This window comes from Bombina bombina, chromosome 5 (genome assembly GCF_027579735.1).
Source record: "Bombina bombina isolate aBomBom1 chromosome 5, aBomBom1.pri, whole genome shotgun sequence".
Lineage (NCBI taxonomy): Eukaryota > Metazoa > Chordata > Amphibia > Anura > Bombinatoridae > Bombina > Bombina bombina.
Window position 1 is genome coordinate 532,947,109 of NC_069503.1, and position 21,135 is coordinate 532,968,243.

At 39.5% G+C, this 21,135-nt stretch overlaps 1 protein-coding gene across 1 annotated transcript in view; it reads left to right on the top strand.

Annotated features, from left to right (window-relative positions):
• Nucleotides 1-19,301, top strand: part of LOC128661537 (TPR and ankyrin repeat-containing protein 1-like) — a 148,164-nt gene extending 128,863 nt beyond the window's left edge. The window contains 1 exon segment of the mRNA XM_053715783.1: nucleotides 18,698-19,301. Coding sequence (XP_053571758.1) covers nucleotides 18,698-18,804 — 107 coding nt within the window. The 3' untranslated portion in view covers nucleotides 18,805-19,301.
• Nucleotides 19,302-21,135: the final 1,834 nt, after the last annotated feature.

The following is a 21,135-nucleotide window of genomic DNA, read 5'->3' on the forward strand; positions in this document are numbered from 1 at the left end:
AGGAGAAATAACTTCAGAGTGATAGGGGTCCCTGAAGAAAAGCAATATGAGGACCTTAATAAGTTCTTAACAATTACACTTCCGCAGCTCTTACAAATCCCTCAGTCACAATCTCATATAGTTCTAGAGAGAGCACATAGATTAGGATGGCTACCCCCCGAGAAAGGGAATCACAGACCCAGGCCAATAATTGCCAAAGTATTAAATTACCAAGATAAACTTATTCTATTTCAGTTCTTTAAAAAAAATCAACCCATATTCCTTGGCGACGCAAAGATAATGCTCTTTCAAGACTTCTCGGCTGAGACATCAGCCAAGAGGAGAGAACTGGCACCAATCTGCACCAAATTAATTAATCAGGGCCACCGAGCTACCCTAATCTATCCAGCTAAATTGAAGATAACAATCGATAACCATATACACTACTTTGAATCTGCTAGAGATGCAGAAAAATTCATCGTTCAGACACTGCCCCCTGGGTAGCACAGGTGTGGAGATAAGTAATTAATGTTTGAGAAATGTCAGGTTCAAGGTTTAATATATTAGCACTTATACACACCTATATGAGTCATTTAGAAATGCAGAAAAATGTGTCAACCAGTTGTTGCCCTATGGGTAAGAAGGAAACGCAGATAGAAAACTATCTCTCTGGAATGTCAGGATTAAGGCATGTTATACCAGTTCCCTCTGGGGTTGTCCTCATGGCCATAACTGGCTTTGGGCCAATAGGGGCTGCAATGGGCACGAGGGGTGCCTATGCTTTTGTGTGGTTGTCCCCTTTTTTTTTTTTTTTTTTTTTTTTTTTCTTTTTTTTTTTTGTGTGGGGTTTTTTTTTTTTTTTTTTTTTTTTTTTGTTTTTTTTTTTGTTTGTTTGTGTGCTTGTTTTTTTTTGTTTTTTTTTTTTTTTGTTTTGTGGTTTTTTTTCTTTTTTTTTCTCCTTCTCCTCTCTCCCCCTCTCCTTCCTCCTCTCCCTCTTGTCTTATAAAAGGTAACAATGGTAGATAAATGTAAAGTAGTCTCTTGGAATGTGGGAGGTATCTCAACACCTACTAAGAGAAAGGCTATTCTTGCTCAGTTACAGAAAACACAAACAGATATAGGCTTTATACAAGAAACACACCTAAGTACAGATGAATCTTTAAAATTAAGAGCTTCATGGGTTAAGGAAGTTTATTTTGCACCCAGTGTGAGAAGAAAAAGGGGGGTAGCCATACTAATAGGGAAGAAAACTGATTTGGAGGTTATCCACTCTGAGGCCGATCCTGGGGGGAGGTATGTTCTATTAAAGATTAAAACCGCCCACAAGGTTTATACACTCTGTAATGTATACGGCCCCAATGTGCTTGATCCTGAATTCTGGGATACTCTTCAGTCTAAACTTATTATACATAGAAACATAGATATTGACGGCAGATAAGAGCCATAGGCCCAGCAAGTCTGCCCCACCTTACCTAACAGTATAAACTTATCTAGTTCGTAGGATAGCCCTATGCTTGTCCCATGCATTTTTAAAGTCCCCCACAGTGTTTGTTGCTACTACCTCTTGAGGAAGTTTATTCCATAAATCAATCACTCTTTCTGTAAAGAAGTGCTTCCTCAAATTACTCCTGAATCTACTACCCTTTAGCTTGAGCTCATGACCCCTTGTTCTTGAATTTTCCATTTTATGTAAAATACCCACAGCCTCAGTTTTACTAAACCCTTTAATGTACTTGAAAGTTGCTATCATATCACCTCTTTCCCTTCTCTCCTCTAAGCTATACATATTTAGGTCATTGAGCCTATCCTGGTAAGTTTTATTTTTTAGACCATGTACCATTTTGGTAGCCCTCCTTTGCACAGATTCAAGTTTGTTAATATCCTTCTGAAGATATGGCCTCCAGAACTGCACACAATACTCAAGATGAGGCCTAACTAATGATCTATAAAGTGGCATAAGAACCTTACTATTTCTGCTGCAAATACCTCTATATATGCCACTGGGCATTTAATTATTGGGGGTGATTTTAATATGGCGTCACAATGTCCAATAGACAGACTGAGATGTAACACCAAACGGTTGAAACAAAAAAAAGACAACCTGGAATCTAAGATGCTTAAGAAAATCATGCAGAACTTAGGAGTACGAGATATCTGGAGGGCACAGAATCTTGATGTCCAGAAATACACTTGCTTTTCCAAAGCCCATAAAACTCTTTCACGCATTGATATGTTCTTGATCGACGAACATATACCTATTTCTCAGGTAAAATCTGAAATAGCACAGATTACACTATCAGATCATGGCCCTATTTCCCTTGAACTTCAAAATATGCATCCACAACCTACCCCATCTCGTTTTTTATTTCCTTATTCTCTGACGCCTGATTTTAAGTTTAAAAATTGGCTCAAAAGTAAATTTGAGGAATACGTGCATTTTAACAGCGAATATTTAGATCGTCCTGATATATTTTGGGAGGCTGCAAAAGCAGTGATGCGGGGGGAGATTATTGCCTATAGGGCCGCTCTTTTGAAAAAGATGAGATTTAGAGAAAAGGAAGTAGGTAAATTTCTGATTAATTCATATAATCAATTTCTCATAAATAAAACTCCTTCAAATTGGGCGAAATATGTCCGTGCTAAAAATGAAAGGGATACATTTATATTGCAACAAGAGGCCCAAAAGGAACTGAAACTTCAGGCTAAAATGTACAGATTTGGCAATAAATCTGGTAGAATGCTGGCTAAATTAGTAAGAAATGAGAAAAAGCAGTCAGTTATTGAACAACTTCAATATAAAGGGAAACTATTGCTAAAATCTGAAGATATCTCACAGGCATTATTTGAATATTTTCAAGAGCTTTATGCATCCAAATCATATGATATAAAGAACTCTGATGAGTTCTGGAGTAAAATTATCTACCCCACACTATCAGTAGAAACTGCCGATATTTTAAACTCTCCCATTACTATAGAAGAAGTTGAGAAAGTGATTACTAAATTATCCTCAAACAAAGCAGCTGGTCCAGACGGACTTCCTAGTGAATTCTATAAAATATTATCAGAGGAAAGTGCCCCTTTGTTGTGTAATCTTTTCAATAATTTTTATATAAATGCTAAACCCGTTCCATCTTCCTTTGCTGCATCTTACACGACTTTAATACTTAAGCCTGGCAAAGACCCTAAATGTAAGGAATCATACAGGCCAATAGCCCTTTTGAATTCAGACTACAAAATCTTAACTACAATATTGGCATCTAGACTTCAGGGGGCACTAGGTAAAATCATTCACTCTGACCAAGCAGGATTTTTAAACAAACGCAACTCCTCTGCAAAAATTAGAGAGCTACTAGTTGTTACGGAGTACTTTGGAAATTTGTCGGGCTCAGAGGAGCGGGGAGAGGACGCCCCTGATCTTGCTATTCTATCTATTGATGCCGAAAAGGCTTTCGATTCTATCTTTCATAAACATATAATAACCTCATTAACGCAATTTGGCATTAGAGGTAATTTTTCTAAATTTGTAGAGAATCTATATAGCCAGCCCTCTACAAGACTCATAGTGAATAATAATCTCACACTTGATATATTACTGGGTAGGGGGACGCGTCAGGGGTGTCCCCTCTCCCCGCTTCTCTTTGATGTTTCCATTGAACCCCTGGCAATTTGGATAAGACAATTTCTTGAGGGTATAAGAATACATAATCACGAGATAAAAATTGGATTATATGCAGATGACTTACTTCTGTATCTGGCTAATACCAAAGTGAACATTCCCAAGCTGATTCACATAATGGACCACTTTGGATCCTTTTCTGGATATAAAGTGAACTTCACAAAATCGGAAATATTCTGGCTTAGGAAGAATGCTACATCTCTTTTAAATATACCTTTCCGGGAGGTCACAGATTCTTTTAAGTATCTGGGGATCTGTATCCCGGTTAACTCTTCAGATTTATATAATTTTAATATTCCACCGATATTGAAACATATTAGAGATAAACTTAAGTCATGGCAGAACTTACCTATATCAGTCTCCGGTAGAATTGCACTATTTAAAATGGTCCTTCTTCCAAAGTTGCTCTACATTCTTCAAAACACTCCGATAATTTTATTAGAAAAAGATATTCGTACACTTAACAGTTCACTCATACAGTTTTTGTGGCAGGGGAAAAGATCAAAGATTTCTTTTATCAAACTGTCAGCATCAAAGGAACATGGTGGACTTGCACTACCAGATCTAAGGCTTTATAATCTTTGTTTCTTGGCATGGATAGCAATTGACTGGATCTTACTCAATAATTATGTCTTAAATAATGAACTTGAAATAGACGTCTGCACCCCGTACCTCCCATCAGCATTATTACACTCTGTAACAAAAGAAGTACCTGCAGAAATTAAGAAATTGAAAACAATCTTTAATCCACTTAAGGCATGGCATAAAATAGCCAACCTACTATCAATTAATGCTAAGGCTTCCTTTTATCTGCCCTTAATAGGAAATCCGAAATTTCAAGCAGGCCTTAACTCTGCCGTTTTTAAAGGCTGGCACAATGCTGGCCTGAGTAAAGCTTATCAAATAATAGATGGGAATAGGGGATGCATTAAAACGTTTCAGGAACTAAAAACGGAATTTAATCTATCTAACAAAGATTTCTTTGCTTATCTGCAGGCAAGGCATTTTGTCTCGGAAATAACTAAGGAAAGGGGTTGGAGATGGGGACTAGGAAAACTGGAAGACTGGCTTGTATTAGCCAGGAATGGACATATGTCAATAGCTCCTTGTTATCATTTCCTAAATGCTAGTAAAGGTCTTCCAATTTTATCCAAAATGGCAGCAGATTGGAATACACTAATCCCTCAGGGCAATGTTGAACCAAAGCTGCTTCAATTATCATTAAATAAAATTGCCCAGACCACACTTTCTGCCACCTGGCGTGAATCACAGGTTAAACTTCTTCATAGAGCTTATTTTACACCTGGGAGGGGCCTCAGATGTGGCAATTTTGGATTTAATAAGTGCCCCAAATGTGCATATCCTGCAGCAGATTTAATGCATATGTTCTGGGCATGTCCTAAAATAAGAAATTTCTGGCTTAAATTAGAATACTGGCTAAAAACTGTATTAAAGATAGCTCCTGTGACTTTAACATTTCTTCAAATAGTATTTTGTGTAAATAAGGAACCTGGTACGCAAGTCAATGAAAAAGTAGTAATCTCTTCTATTCTGGCTACCAGGTATTTAATCTGCAAAAAATGGAAAAGTCGAGCACTCCCAAGTATTGTTGAAGTAAAGAACTGCATGAAAAAACAATGCATACTTGAGCAAAGGGATACAAATATAGACAATGAACAAGATATTAGGAAATTCTTTAGCAAATGGGCTATATTTTTAAAGATATTTCCCACTACTGAAATAAATCACATAATTTTTCCATTTCGACACTCAGAAACAGTCCTGCTAGGAAACTGGTAGGCGGCTGGAGGGAGATGCGGAGGGAGATCGGGTAAAGGGGGCTCCCCCCCCTTTTTTTTTTTTTTTTTTTTTTTTTTTCTCTCTCTTTCTTTCTGTTTTGTTTTGTTTTGTCTTGTTGTTTTTTGTTGTTTTCTGGAGAATAAAATAAAAAGCACCAACAGAGTATATCTACATAATTAATAGAGGTTAGTTTCTTCCAGATCTGGATTGGTCTTTTCATTTCTTTTATTTTTTGTCTATGTGAATATACATTATGCAGGTATTATTGCTGTTTTTGTTTTTTAAGACCTCTTTTGCGGCTTGGAATGGAAAAGCCAATGCTGTTTTTGTATTATATCTACTCTCTTGGATTATAAATAAAGAATATAAAAAAAAAAAAAAATGATATGCTTTATCTGAATCCTGAAAGAAAAATGTTGCGTCTCATGTCCCTTTAATTTATATATTTAACTTTTTGAGGTTCTCTTCTTCTTATTTTTGTGTTATACCATTTTTTTAGAATGTGTAATATACAAGACTTTTAGAGAAAAAGACTAAAAGGGACAGTCTACTCCAAAAAAAAATATTGTTTAAAAAGATAGATAATCCCTTTATTACCCATTCCCCAGTTTTGCATAACCAACACAGTTATATTAATATACTTTTTACCTCTGTAATTACCTTGTATCTAAGCATCTGCACACTGCCCCCTTATCTCAGTCCTTTTGACAGATAGTTTATAATTTTAACGCTTTGAGTGCTAATGACGGCTCTGAGCCGTCACAGAGTTTCCCACTCTGGTGCTAATGACAGCTCAGAGCCGTCACTAGCACTCTCCCACCTTGAGGGAGATCTGGGGGCTCCCACCCGCTCCTACCCCGACGATCGTGCCTGTAGAGTGACAGGCATCGCCGGGGCTTCCCGTTTTGCGTGGTGACGTCACGCGCAATAACATGATGACGTCACAGCGCAACTTTATTTATACTTAACAATGTTACATATAGGAGCAGGGGGCATGCTGCTTAGATGCCTGTATCTCAGGCATCTAAGCAGCTACAGACCCCCAAGACCCACCATTGGAAAGGTATAACCTTTCCAACGGTGTAAGTATTGGGGGTCTGAAAAAATAAAAGTTTAAAAAAAAAATTGTTAAAAAAATAAAAAAAACATTAAAAAAATCTTAGCACCCAGGTGGGAACGTGCTTAGCAATCAAAGGGTTAAAAACAGTTTTCAAATATAAATATTCTTGACATCTTTATTGTTTTCATTAACACAGATTATCTGTTGCACACTATTGATCCACCACAAGTAAAATAGAGGGTAACTACCTGGGAGGCTATGGTGTATTTTTTATTATTTTTTTCACATAATGCTGCTACATTTCAAGCATCAATAGAAGAATTTAAGTCAAATAAATGTGAGAGAGGTGACATTTGTATGGAGAGAAAAAAGCTCTAGTGTTTTAATGAAACTAAGGTGCACAGCAGAAAAAACAATCTATCAATAAGTGTAATTTAGATTAATGCTACAATGTAAAAAGTTTTCAATTTATAAATATCCTGAATAAGATGTCTATATGAACTATAGTATGATAAAGTAAATATTTTTTAAAGGTAAAAGTTACTATTCACCATAAACATACAAATAATGAATAAAGTGGTTATAATAGACATTACTAAATATAAAGTATTATATATAAACTTTATTGACTGTTAAATCATTTTTAATAAATACATTTTATCTTATTACCTAGGGTACATATTTAAATTCAATATATAAGAATTCAGTTTTGCTGTAAACATACACACAGCAAATAGCTACATAGAATCGCAAGTAAAAATAATTACAGCCACCAAATCGAACATAATATGAATAATTAAAGGATGGTCTATCTAAAATAGACGTCCTTTGCCATTTCTGTCTGTGCAGTAACAGACTGAAAAACAAAAAAGTTATTGACTTTACTGTCGCCCAGGAAAAATGCAACCTGGACAAGAAAGAACCAGTGGGATGAGCTTATTGGCTAAGATGCTTTGAAATTAAAAATTTTCACACAAAAAAATATACAGCTAATGTTTTCAATCAGCTGTACAATGGACCCCGTACAGGACGCTTGTTTAGTATTATTGAGCAGATAAGAAAAACTTATGATAGGGTTTTGACTGCCCCTTTATTTTTAATCATAAATGGACATTTGGATGGATGCATTTAATTTGAGTACAAAAAACATTAAAAAAAAATATCTAGAATCAGACCAAATCTATTGAATAAGAAAAACATTTTTTTTTTTTTAAACGGATTAAAATGCTGCTTTCAAATTGACCTCAATGTGCGCTATAAGGGTTGGTTTGTGCACTACAATGCCTTTAAAATTTATAATAGGCTTTTCCAGTCTAGTTGGAATCCCTTTAAATATGAAAACCCTTCAAAAAGCCTTGCAGGTCACTTTGTACAATAATCCTGATATATTGGAATAGTTGTTATTTCGGATTTCTTTACATCCAGTTGTGTCTTAAAATTGAAGTGCTGGCGCTGAAGCCTTAGTTGCTGAATCCGTAAACCTTCAATCCCCTCCCTATTGCTAACATTAGTTTGCATTATTATTGCTAAAAACCATGAAGCTGGTAAAGCAAAAGTCATAGTGCAAAATTTGTACGAATTCTATATAATGGTTTCAGAATTATAAGTATTATATTGAGAATAGGGAGGATCCCCTAAATTATTGACCATTTTGCTTAAAGGGAGGTGAAACCCATTTCCATCTAAAGGGGATGAGAGTCCACTGCTTCATTCATCACTTGTGGGAAATAAGAACCTGGCCACCAGGAGGAGGCGAAGACACCCCAGCCAAAGGCTTAAATACCTCCCCCACTTACCTCATCCCCCAGTCATTCTTTGCCTTTTGTCACAGGAGGTTGGCAGAAAAGTGTCGGAAGATTCGGAGTAGTCTCTTATGGAGGGTAGTACTCTTCGCTATGGGACTGGAGTTTTAAGTAGTCCTATCAGCCTCTCAGTGAGAGCATGGGTGAAAGGTATAGTCCGGAGATGCAGGGGGAGTTCTTCTGAGAAACCATCCCGACCATATCAATAGCTCCTTAAGCAATTGGCGTTGACAAGTTTCGCTGCCGGCTTTTATTCTCTCAAGACCGTGTCAGGAGCGACACTACTAACCTGTCACACTTGAAGGGCCGTGTTCCTGTTCCATGGCGTTGATTCTGGTAAGATCGTTTTATTATATATATATATATATATATATATATATATATGTGATAATGCAAGAAGACAGGGTGACAGTGTGACTCCTTTTATCTGTATAGAATCTAGGGTAATGCCCTTGGAAGGGGGTTATGTTAGGTTACAGTACATGATGTGTATTGTGTTTTTTTACTGCATTTGGATGAGATGAGGCTCTCTCAGTGTGGAACAGTTAGAGAGAGTTTGAGGCGGGCTTTTCTTTCATGTAATTAGCAAGAGTCCATGAGCTAGTGACGTATGGGATATACATTCCTACCAGGAGGGGCAAAGTTTCCCAAACCTTAAAATGCCTATAAATACACCCCTCACCACACCCACAAATCAGTTTTACAAACCTTGCCTCCCATGGAGGTGGTGAAGTAAGTTTGTGCTAGATTCTACGTTGATATGCGCTTCGCAGCAGGCTGGAGCCCGGTTTTCCTCTCAGTGTGCAGTGAATGTCAGAGGGATGTGAATAGAGTATTGCCTATTTGAATTCAATGGTCTCCTTCTACGGGATCTATTTCATAGGTTCTCTGTTATCGGTCGTAGAGATTTATCTCTTACCTCCCTTTTCAGATCGACGATATACTCTTATATATACCATTACCTCTGCTGATTCTCGTTTCAGTACTGGTTTGGCTTTCAACTACATGTAGATGAGTGTCCTGGGGTAAGTCTTATTTTTTGTGACACTCTAAGCTATGGTTGGGCACTTTTATATAAAGTTCTAAATATATGTGTTTAAACATTTATTTGCCTTGATTCAGGATGATCAATATTCCTTATTTCAGACAGTCCGTTTCATTATTTGGGATAATGCATATGAATTAAGACATTTTTTCTTACCTTAAAAATTGACTTTTTTCCCTGTGGGCTGTTAGGCTCGCGGGGGCTGAAAATGCTTCATTTTATTGCGTCATTCTTGGGGCGGACTTTTTTGGCGCAAAAAATTTCTTTGTCATTTCCGGCGTCATACTTGTCGCCGGAAGTTGTTCGTGTTTGCGTCATTTTTTTGACGTTTTTGTGCCAAAAATGTCTGCGTCACCGGATGTGGCGTCATTCTTAGCGCCGAAAGCATTTGGGCGCCAATAATGTGGGCGTCTTTTTTTGCGCCAAAAAATGTGGGCGTCATTTTTGTCTCCACCTTTTTTCTCACAGGTTTTGGTATGCGGATCTTGTTCGGATGGCTACTTGCCAACCTTGGACTCTTCGGTTAAGACCAGACCTTCTATCTCAAGGTCCTTTTTTCCATCAGGATCTCAAATCATTAAATTTGAAGGTATGGAGATTGAACGCTTGATTCTCAGTCATAGAGGTTTCTCTGACTCCGTAATTAATACTATGTTACAGGCTCGTAAATCTGTGTCTAGGAAGATATATTATCGAGTCTGGAAGACTTACATTTCTTGGTGCTCTTCTCATCAATTTTCCTGGCATTCTTTTAGAATTCCTAGAATTTTACAATTTCTTCAGGATGGTCTGGATAAAGGTTTGTCTGCAAGTTCTTTGAAAGGACAAATTTCTGCTCTTTCTGTGTTGTTTCACAGAAAGATTGCTAATCTTCCTGATATTCATTGTTTTGTACAGGCTTTGGTTCGTATAAAACCTGTCATTAAGTCAATCTCTCCTCCTTGGAGTTTGAATTTGGTTCTGGGGGCTTTACAAGCTCCTCCGTTTGAACCTATGCATTCTCTGGACATTAAATTACTTTCTTGGAAAGTTCTGTTCCTTTTGGCCATCTCTTCTGCTAGAAGAGTTTCAGAGTTATCTGCTCTTTCTTGTGAATCTCCTTTTCTGATTTTCCATCAGGATAAGGCGGTGTTGCAGACTTCATTTCAATTTTTACCTAAAGTTGTGAACTCTAACAACATTAGTAGAGAAATTGTGGTTCCTTCATTGTGTCCTAATCCTAAGAATTCTAAGGAAAGATTGTTGCATTCTTTGGATGTAGTTAGAGCTTTGAAATATTATGTTGAAGCTACTAAAGATTTCCGAAAGACTTCTAGTCTATTTATTATCTTTTCCGGTTCCAGGAAAGGTCAGAAGGCCTCTGCCATTTCTTTGGCATCTTGGTTAAAATCTTTGATTCATCATGCTTATGTCGAGTCGGGTAAAACTCCGCCTCAAAGGATTACAGCTCATTCTACTAGGTCAGTTTCTACTTCCTGGGCTTTTAGGAATAAAGCTTCGGTTGATCAGATTTGCAAAGCAGCCACTTGGTCTTCTTTGCATACTTTTACTAAATTCTACCATTTTGATGTGTTTTCTTCTTCTGAAGCAGTTTTTGGTAGAAAAGTACTTCAGGCAGCTGTTTCAGTTTGATTCTTCTGCTTATAATTTCAGTTTTTTTCATTATAAGATTAAAACTTTATTATGGGGTGTGGATTATTTTTTCAGCGGAATTGGCTGTCTTTATTTTATCCCTCCCTCTCTAGTGACTCTTGCGTGGAAGTTCCACATCTTGGGTATTTATTATCCCATACGTCACTAGCTCATGGACTCTTGCTAATTACATGAAAGAAAACATAATTTATGTAAGAACTTACCTGATAAATTAATTTCTTTCATATTAGCAAGAGTCCATGAGGCCCACCCTTTTTTTGTGGTGGTTATGATTTTTTTGTATAAAGCACAATTATTCCAATTCCTTATTTTTTATGCTTTCGCACTTTTTTCTTATCACCCCACTTCTTGGCTATTCGTTAAACTGATTTGTGGGTGTGGTGAGGGGTGTATTTATAGGCATTTTAAGGTTTGGGAAACTTTGCCCCTCCTGGTAGGAATGTATATCCCATACGTCACTAGCTCATGGACTCTTGCTAATATGAAAGAAATGAATTTATCATGTAAGTTCTTACATAAATTATGTTTTTTTGGCGTGTCTCTCACTCAGTGCAGGGGCGGTCCTGCATGGCACTCCATGTGACCGGTTGTGGCCTCAGTAACTTTCTCGACCTGTGTTCGGAGGAGACGAAAGCTGTTTCTTGTAGTCCGGGTCATAGGAGGTGGTGAGCCATTGGGATATAAAGGTGCCATTTAATCAATAATCAAGTCCGTAATAAAGGTGCAAGCTATGGAGGACTCTGATATGTTGGAGGAGGCCGCTTCTGAGTCGGAATCGGCTACCTCTAGGCCTCCGTCAGCGGAGGAACCAGATTTCAAATTTAAGATGGAGCATTTGCGTTTCCTGCTGAAGGATGTGCTTCCTACTCTGGAGGTTCCAGAACCGAAACTACCGGAGGAACCTTCGATCCCTTAATTGGATAAGGTTTACGAGGACAGGGTAGTGTCCCAGGCCTTCCGGTTCCTATCAAAATGGCGAACATGATTAAAAATGAATGGGAGAAACTGGGTTCGCCCTTTTCCCCATTCCGGACGCGCAGCTTGAACTGTGTCCCTAAGGTGGATGGTGCTATCTCTATGCTAAGAGAACGACCATTCCGCTTAAGGATAGCTCCTCTTTTAAGGAACCCATAGATAAAAAGATGGAGTCCATGTTGAGGAAGATGTTCCAACTGACAGGGTTCGTTTTCCAACCGGCGGCGGCAGTCGCTGCGGTGGCTGGTGCGGCTACCTTTTGGTGTGACGCACTATCAGCAATGGTCGAGGTGGAGACCCCCCTTGAGGAAATTTTGGATAGAATCAAAGCCTTAAGGGTAGCGCATTCATTCATCTGTGATGCCAACATGCAGATTATTCGCCTGAATGCTAAGACATCAGAGTTTTCTGTTTTTGCTCGCATGGCTCTATGTCTAAAATCGTGGTCTGCTGACATGACATTAAGTCTCGCTTGCTTTCCCTCCCATTAAAGGGGAAGGTTTTGTTTGGCCCGGCCCTGGATTCCATCATATCTACAGTCACGGGCAGCAAGGGTGCCTTCTTACCTCAGGACAAGAAAGCCAAACCTAAGGGATCTACTTTTCGTCTCTTTCGTACAGACCAGTCTCAGCGCCAGCAGCCTTCCGCAAAATCTGAGCAATCCAAGGGATCTTGTAAGCCAGCAAACTCTTGGAACAAATCCAAGCAAAACAAGAAGCCCGCTGAGTCAAAAGGGGCGGCCCCCGATCCGTCCTTGGACCAGATAGGGGGCAGACTATCTCTATTTGCGGGGGCCTGGAGGGGAGACGTTACAGACCCTTGGGTGCTGGAGGTCGTCGCCCAGGGCTACAGGATAGGTTTCAAATTGTATCCGCCCGGGGGCAATTTCCTTCTGTCAAACATCTCTTCAAGACCAGAAAAGAGAGATGCCTTCCTGGGGTGTGTGAGGGATCTCTCATCTCTCAGGGTAATCGTCCCAGTTTCTCCAGCAGAAAGAGGTCTGGGGTTTTATTCAAACCTTTTCGTGGTCCCAAAGAAGGAGGGCACATTTCGTCCAATTCTGGACCTGAAGGCCCTAAACAAGTTTTTGTCAGTCCCATCGTTCAAGATGGAGACGATCAGGTCAATTTTGCCTCTAGTTCAAGGGGTGCAATTCACAAGGATCACGTCAAATTTCTAAGGTTCGCCTTCTTGGACCAGCACTTCCAGTTTGTGGTCCTTCCATTTGGTCTGGCGACGGCCCCAAGAGTCTTTACAAAGGTTCTAGGAGCTCTTCTCCCAGTAGCAAGAGCCAGAGGGATTGCGGTGGCTCCGTATCGGGACGATATACTGGTCCAGGCTCCATCCTACAGTGTGGCAGAGGATTATTCGAGAGCTCTCCTCCTTCTACTTCGATCCCACGGGTTTGAAGATAAACGAAGGAAAGAGTTTATTGGTCCCCAGCAAAAGGGTGGAGTTCCTGGGTACGATACTAGATTCTTCTGCGATGAAGATATTTCTGACAGACCAGTGACGTTGCAAGTTGGCGTCCAACTGTCTAGCCCTGCAGAAATCCTCCAGGACATCTGTGGCCAGGTGTATGGTGGTAATCGGGCTTATGGTATCCAGCATAGATGTCATTCCATTCGCCAGGTTCCATCTCAGACCTCTGCAGCTGTGCATGTTGAGACAATGGAACAGCGATCATTCAGATTTGTCCCAACAGATTGGACAGACCGGTGAGGGAGTCCCTATCTTGGTGGACCCGACCGGGGCAGCTGTCCCAGGGGATATCCTTTCTGAGACCATCCTGGGAGATTGTAACCACAGATGCGAGTCTATCAGGATGGGGAGCCGTTTGGGGTGCCAGAAAGGCACAAGGCAGATGGGCTTGAGATGAATTGAGTCTACCTATGAATATTCTGGAACTTTGAGCGATATTCAACGGTCTGAATGCTTGGCCCCCTCTGGGGTCGTCCCAATTCATCAGATTCCAATTGGATAACATCACCTTGGTGGCGTACATAAACCACCAGGGGAGGACGAGAAGTTCCCTAGCAATGAGGGAAGTATCTCAGATTCTGAAATTGGCAGACTCACAATTGTTTGCTCTCGGCGATCCACATTCCTGGTGTGGACAACTGGTAAGCAGATTTATTTAGCAGACAGACGTTTCATCCAGGGGAATGGTCTCTCCACCCCGAGATGTTTGCGGAGATTGCAGCAGATGGGGGACGCCAGAAATAGATCTCATGGCGTCCAGACTCAATTACAAGTTACCCAGATACGAGTCGCAATCCAGGGATCCCCAGGTGGAGCTGATAGACGCCTTGGCGGTACCCTCTGACTTCCACCTAATCTACATATTTCCACCATTGCCTCTGCTACCTCAAGTAATGGCCCGCATCAAGCAGGAGCAAGCTTAGACTATTCTGATTGCTCCGTCATGGCCACGGAGGACGTGGTTTGCAGATCTAGTGGTGATGTCGTCATATCGTGGAAGTTACCTTGTCACAAGGATCTGCTAGTTCAAGGTCCTTTTCTACATCAAAATCTAGATTCTCTAAGGCTGACTGCGTGGAGATTGAACGCCTAGTCTTAGTCAAAAGAGGTTTTTTGGAGAGAGTGATCGACACTCTAATCCAGGCCAGGAAGCCGGTCACTAGACGCATCTACCACAAGGTGTGGAGGACATACTTGTCTTGGTGTGAGGAACGAGGATATCCCTGACATAAGGTCAGGGTATCCAGGATTTTGGCCTTTCTCCAGAATGGGCAGGATAAGGGTCTTGCTGCCAGTTCCCTAAGAGAACAGATTTCTGCTTTATCTGTACTGTTGCATAAGAAGCTTGCAGAGCTTCATGACATACAGTCCTTTGTTCAGGCTCTGGGTAGGGTCAGGCCTGTCTTCCGCAGTCCGGCTCCTCCTTGGAGCTTAAACTTGGTTCTTAAGGTATTGCAGAGGGCTCCATTTGAGCCTATGCATGCCCTTGACATTAAGGTTCTTTCATGGAAAGTCCTATTATTACAGGCTATTGCATCGGCAGGCAGAGTCTCTGAGTTGGCGGCCTGCAATGTGAGCCTCCCTACTTAGTTTTTAATGCTTATAAGGATGTTCTTCGCACTGGATTGGGATTCCTTCCCAAGGTGGTGTTGAGTCGTAACATTAATCAGGAAATAGTAGTTCTTTCTTTGTGTCCTAACCCTTCTTCTTTAAAGGAGAGGTTACTTCATAATCTGGACATGGTTCGGGCCTTAAAGTTTTATCTTCAGACCACGAAGGAGTTTAGACAGACGTCGTCCTTATTTGTTGTGTATTCAGGGAAGCGCAGGGGACAAAGGGCCTCTGCCACTTCTCTATCTTTTTGGTTGAGGAGTATGATCCGTCTGGTATATGAGACAGCGGAACACAAGACTCCTCAGAGGATTACGGCTCACTCGACTAGAGCTGTGGCCTCTTCTTGGGCCTTTAAGAATGAGGTTTCTATGGAGCAGATTTGTAAGGAGGCAACCTGGTCTTCCTTACATACGTTTGCAAAATTTTACAAATTTGACATCTTTGCTTCGGCGGAAGCAGCTTTTGGGAGAAAGGTTCTGCAGGCTGTGGTGCCCTCCGTATAGGGTCTGCCTTCTTTACCATCCTGTTTTCTTCATTCAGTGTCCTCTAGAGCTTGGGTATTTGTTCCCACAAGTGATGAATGAAGCAGTGGACTCTCCTCCCCTTTAGATGGAAAACATAAATTATGCTTACCTGATAATTTCATTTCTATCGTGGGGAGGAGAATCCACTGCACCTGCCCGTTCTCCGGTGGGCGGACCTACATTTATTTTTGGCACCATTTATACCCTGATATTTCTCCTACTGTTCCTTGTTCCCTTGGCAGAATGACTGGGGGATGAGGGAAGTGGGGGAGGTATTTAAGCCTTGTGATGAATGAAGCAGTGGACTCTCCTCCCCACCTTGGAAATTAAATTATCAGGTAAGCATAATTTATGGGGGGGGGTTTCCTTTCATGATTCAGATAGAACATGAAATCTTAAACAACTTTAAAAGTTACTTCAATTATCAAATTTGCTTTGTTGATCCACTACTGTGATCTTGCTGAATACATCAGTTGAGCCAATAACATTAAACTTATAAGTGCAGCCACCAGTCAGCAGCATTGCTGCTCCTGAGCCTACCTAGGTATGATTTTCAAAAAAGAATACAGAGAGGATAAAGCAAAGTAGATAATAAACTATTGAAAAGCTGTTCAAAATTCAATGACTTGTGAAAGAAAAAAATATATATTTTATGTCCATTTAAGCAAAGATGTCAATAATTTAGGGGATCATCCAAAAGATTAATTTTCACTTTACTTTTCTTTTTTAAATTGTGTTTTGATTTTTGAAGGTGAATAATGTGTTTTATAGACTAGTAAATACCTTGTTTTCCTTCTTAATATGAGGAGAGTCCACGGCTTCATTCCTTACTTGTGGGAAACATATACCCAAGCTCTAGAGGACACTGAATGAAAACGGAAGGATAAAAAGAGAGGCGGACCCTATTCTGAAATACAGAACCTGGCCACCAGGAGGAGGCAAAGACACCCCAGCCAAAGGCTTAAATACCTCCTCCACTTCCCTCATATCCCAGTCATTCTTTGCCTTTCGTCACATGTATGAGGTATGGGCTCATGGTGTCCAGCATAGACATCATTCCATTCACCAGATTCCATCTCAAACCTCTTCTGCTGTGCATGCTGAGGCAGTGGAACGGCGACCACTCAGATCTGTTGCAACGGATTTCTCTGGACAACCGGTCGAGAGAATAGCTCTCTTGGTGGCTCTGCCCAGATCACCTGTCTCAAGGGACATCCTTTTTGAGACCATCCTGGGAGATTGTGACTACGTATGCAAGTCTATCAGGATGGGGAGCTGTTTGGGGTGCCAGGAAGGCACAGGGCCTGTGGACTCGAGAGGAATCTCTCCTTCCGATCAATATTTTAGAACTTCGAGCGATCTTCAATGCTCTGAAGGCTAGGTCTCTTCTGGGTTTGTCCGATGTTTATCATATTCCAAAGGGACAACTTAACCTCGGTGGCTTGCATCAACCATCAGGGGGGAATGAGACGCTCCCTAGCAATGAGGGAAGTATCTCGGATTCTAGAATGGGCGGAGGCTGTCAGCAATCCACATTCTGGGTGTGGACAACTGGGAAGCAGATTTCCTCAGCAGACAATCCTTTCATCCGGGGGAATGGTCTCTCCATCTCAAGGTGTTTGCTGAGATCTGCATCAGATAGATCTCATGGCGTCTCGGCTCAATACCAAGGGACAGATTTCGGCTCTATCTGTTTTATTGCACAAGAGGCTCGCTGAGCTTCCTGATGTTCAGTCTTTTGTTCAGGCTCTGGCTAAAATCAGGCCTGTGTTTAGATCTACTACTCCTCCTTTGAGTTTAAATCTAGTTCTTAAAGTTTTGTAGAGGGCTCCGTTTGAGCCTATGCATGTGGCTGTCATTAAATTACTGTCTTGGAAGGATCTTTTTCTACTGGCTATTGCTTTGGCGCACAGAGTTTCTGAGATGGCTGCCCTGCAATGTGAGCCTCCTTACCTTGTTTTTAATGCTGATAAGGCTGTTCTTCGTAATTGTTTAGGTTTTATCCCTACGGTTGTTTCTGATCGCAACATCAATCAGAAGATTGTGGTTCCTTCCTTGTGTCCTAATCCTTCCTCTTCAAAGGAAGGGTTACCTCATAATTTGGATGTGGTTTGGGCTTTGAAGTTCTATCTTCAAGCTACAAAGGAATTTAGACAGACTTCTTCCTTGTTTGTTGTCTATTCTGGGAAACGTAGAGGGCAGAAGGCCTCTTCCACTTTTTTATCTTTTTGGTTGAGGAGTCTTATTCGTGTAGCATATGAGACAGCATGACATAAGCCTCCTCATTCAACTAGAGGAGACTACTTGGTCCTCCTTACATACTATTTAAAAATGTTACAAGTTTGACGTGTTTGCTTCGGCTGAAGCAGCTTTTCGGAGAAAGGTTTTGCAAGCTATGGTGCCTTCAGAATAGGGTCCGCCTCTCTTTTTATTTTCCCGTTTTCATTCAATGTCCTTTAGAGCTTGGGTATATGTTTCCCACAAGTAAAAAATGAAGCTGTGGACTCTCCTCATATTAAGAAGAAAAACATAAATTATGCTTACCAGATAATTTCCTTTCCTTCTGTATGAGGAGAGTCCACTGCCCCCGCCCGTGTTCTCTGCTGGGCGGACCAAAATTTTTGTTTATTCTTCTGGCACCATTTATACTCTGATATTTCTCCTACTGTTCCTTGTTCCCTTGGCAGAATGACTGGGATATGAAGGAAGTGGGGGAGGTATTTAAGCCTTTGGCTGGGGTGTCTTTGCCTCCTCCTGGTGGCCAGGTTCTGTATTTCCCACAAGTAAGGAATGAAGCCGTGGACTCTCCTCATACAGAAGGAAAGGAAATTATCTGGTAAGCATAATTTATGTTTTTATTATGCATTTGGATTGTATTTGAGTATTTTTACATTTATTGTATGCACAAATTATTATTTTGTTATACATTTAAAAATATATATTGTTTTGTATGTGTTTTTAGATTTTTTAAAAAGTATTAAGAGACTAATAGCACATTTGTTTTTAAATTCACATTAAAAATGCTTATTGAATTTTTTTCTTATTTTTCATTGTTTAATTGTTAATGTATGTATTTTCTCAAACCAGGTGTCCAGAAAGAGGCCATGTTTGAACATGAAATTGACTACTTGAGTTTTGATGAACTCAGTTACAAGAAGACAAAGAGGGGCAAGAGGAAAGCTAAACGACATTAATTTTAAAATAAAATATTGAAGTGAAAATGATATAGAGAAACGTAGCAATAAAAAAAAAGTTTGAATAGAATAAAAACTGTGGTAAAGTTTGCCAAAAACTTTTTTTTCCCCTTTTAAAATATTTTGCTTTTAATGCCCCAAAAAGATTTTTTTTTTAAATTTGCAAGAAAAATATAAGTTTAAATTTTCTTGGAATATAAGTAAAATTTATAAGTTTAAATTTTCTTGGAATTTTATTTTTTCCCTCCATTTTTGTGTGTTTGCAAGTTAGAAACCTAGCACTGCAGTGCGTTTGTTACATTCCAGGAATCTGTTGCATACGTTTAACCTTTTCTAAGTACATGCTGTGTTTAACTAATTTCACTGAATTTCCTAGTTCTGTTTTTCACAATTAAATTGTATTCAATTTTTTATAACTTCCTTTTTTTAAGACAAAAATGCATACTATAGAATTTAGAAATAGATTTTGCTACACATAACTACATTTTTGTCACAGGACCACCGTTATGATTTTTTTTTCACATTAATTATATATTTCACATTAAATATTGCTGTTTAGTATATACTTTTCCTTTGCAATCATTGCCACTTTATTTTTTTTAATTTATTTTTTTGTAGTAAACATGTACAAAAGATTCATTCAGTGTTTACATATGTTTAGTAAATATGTATGATGTAAAAAATGAGGTGTTGATTAAATGTATACTGTTAATAAATGATAGTTGAATTTTTTTTCTCTAAGTTGAACAATGTATACATTTTTTTTCCTGAAATCTCATCCATGGAATGTGTTTGTATTACTCAGTGTGGTGCTAACCATTTAAATTTATACATTCAAGTCTGGACCAATGATGTAAAAATAAAAAGTATATTAAAATTAATATTTTAATTAACTTACTGGAATACATTAGCCGTGCTAGTTTCATAATGGAAAAGAATGTTTCAGTTGTTTGTTTGTTTTTCTCCATTTATATAAATACACTTTTTTTTTTTTTTAACAAAAGTATTCTACATGTGTACTTAACAGCCTTTTATGTACACAAATAGTTTCTGAAGGCCAATTGGAGTAGTCAGAGAATATGCTTTTAAGTTATTTGCGAGTTTGGCATTGTTACATGTTGTAAATTATTTTACTTGTTAAATAATAAAAAAAAAAATTGCTAAAATCACTGTGCTAAAGTGTTGTTTTTTATATATAATTCTATATTTGCAACTTAAAATGACATGCTAGTGAGATGTCTCTAAGCTAATAAGGCATAGGAAGAGGTTAGCAAATCAATTTGAACATATTGATTTTTATTTATCCCTTTGTAGCAATAGTAGCTATAGTTTTTATGATTTTCTTTTTCTCTTTTTTTTATCCTATCATTTTTCACACTGCAACTCTAAAATCTAATAATTTTTTTACCATCAGTTTCTACTCTTACGGCTAGATGTAGAGTTTTGTCGGTAAAAAGCCACGTAGCTAACGCTGCTTTTTTTGCCAACGCACCCTTCCAACAACGCTGGTATTTAGAGTATTCTGAGGGGCTGCGTTAGGCTCAAAAAAGGGTGCATTGAGCCTAACTTAGCTCCACTTCAACCCTCAATACCAGCGTTGCTTACGGTAGCGGTAAGCTGGAAAAACGTGATCGTGCACGATATCCCCATAGGAAACAATGGGGCTGAGCTGGCTGAAAAAAAAACTAACACCTGCAAAAAAGCAGCGTTCAGCTCCTAACGCAGCCCCATTGTTTCCTATGGGGAAACACTTTCTAAGTCTGCACCTAACACCCTAACATGAACCCCGAGTCTAAACACCCCTAACCTTACACTTATTAACCCCTAATCTGCCGACCCCGCTATCGCTGACCCCTGCATATTTTTATTAACCCCTAATCTACCGCTCCGGACACCGCCGCAACCTACATTATCCCTATGAAACCCTAATCTGCTGCCCCTAACATCGCCGACCCCTATATTATATTTATTAACCCCTAATCTGCCCCCCCCCCCAACGTTGCCGCTACCTAACTACACTTATTAACCCCTAATCTGCCGACCGGACCTCGCCGCAACTATAATAAATGTATTAACCCCTAAACCGCCGCACTCCCGCCTCGCAAACACTAAAATAAATATTATTAACCCCTAATCTGCCCTCCCTAACATCGCCGCCACCTACCTACAATTATTAACCCCTAATCTCCCGCCCCCAACGTCGCTGCTACTATAATAAATGTATTAACCTCTAAACCTAAGTCTAACCCTAACACCCACCTAACATAAATATAATTTAAATTAAATGAAATAATATTCCTAAAATTAACTAAATTATTCCTATTTAAAACT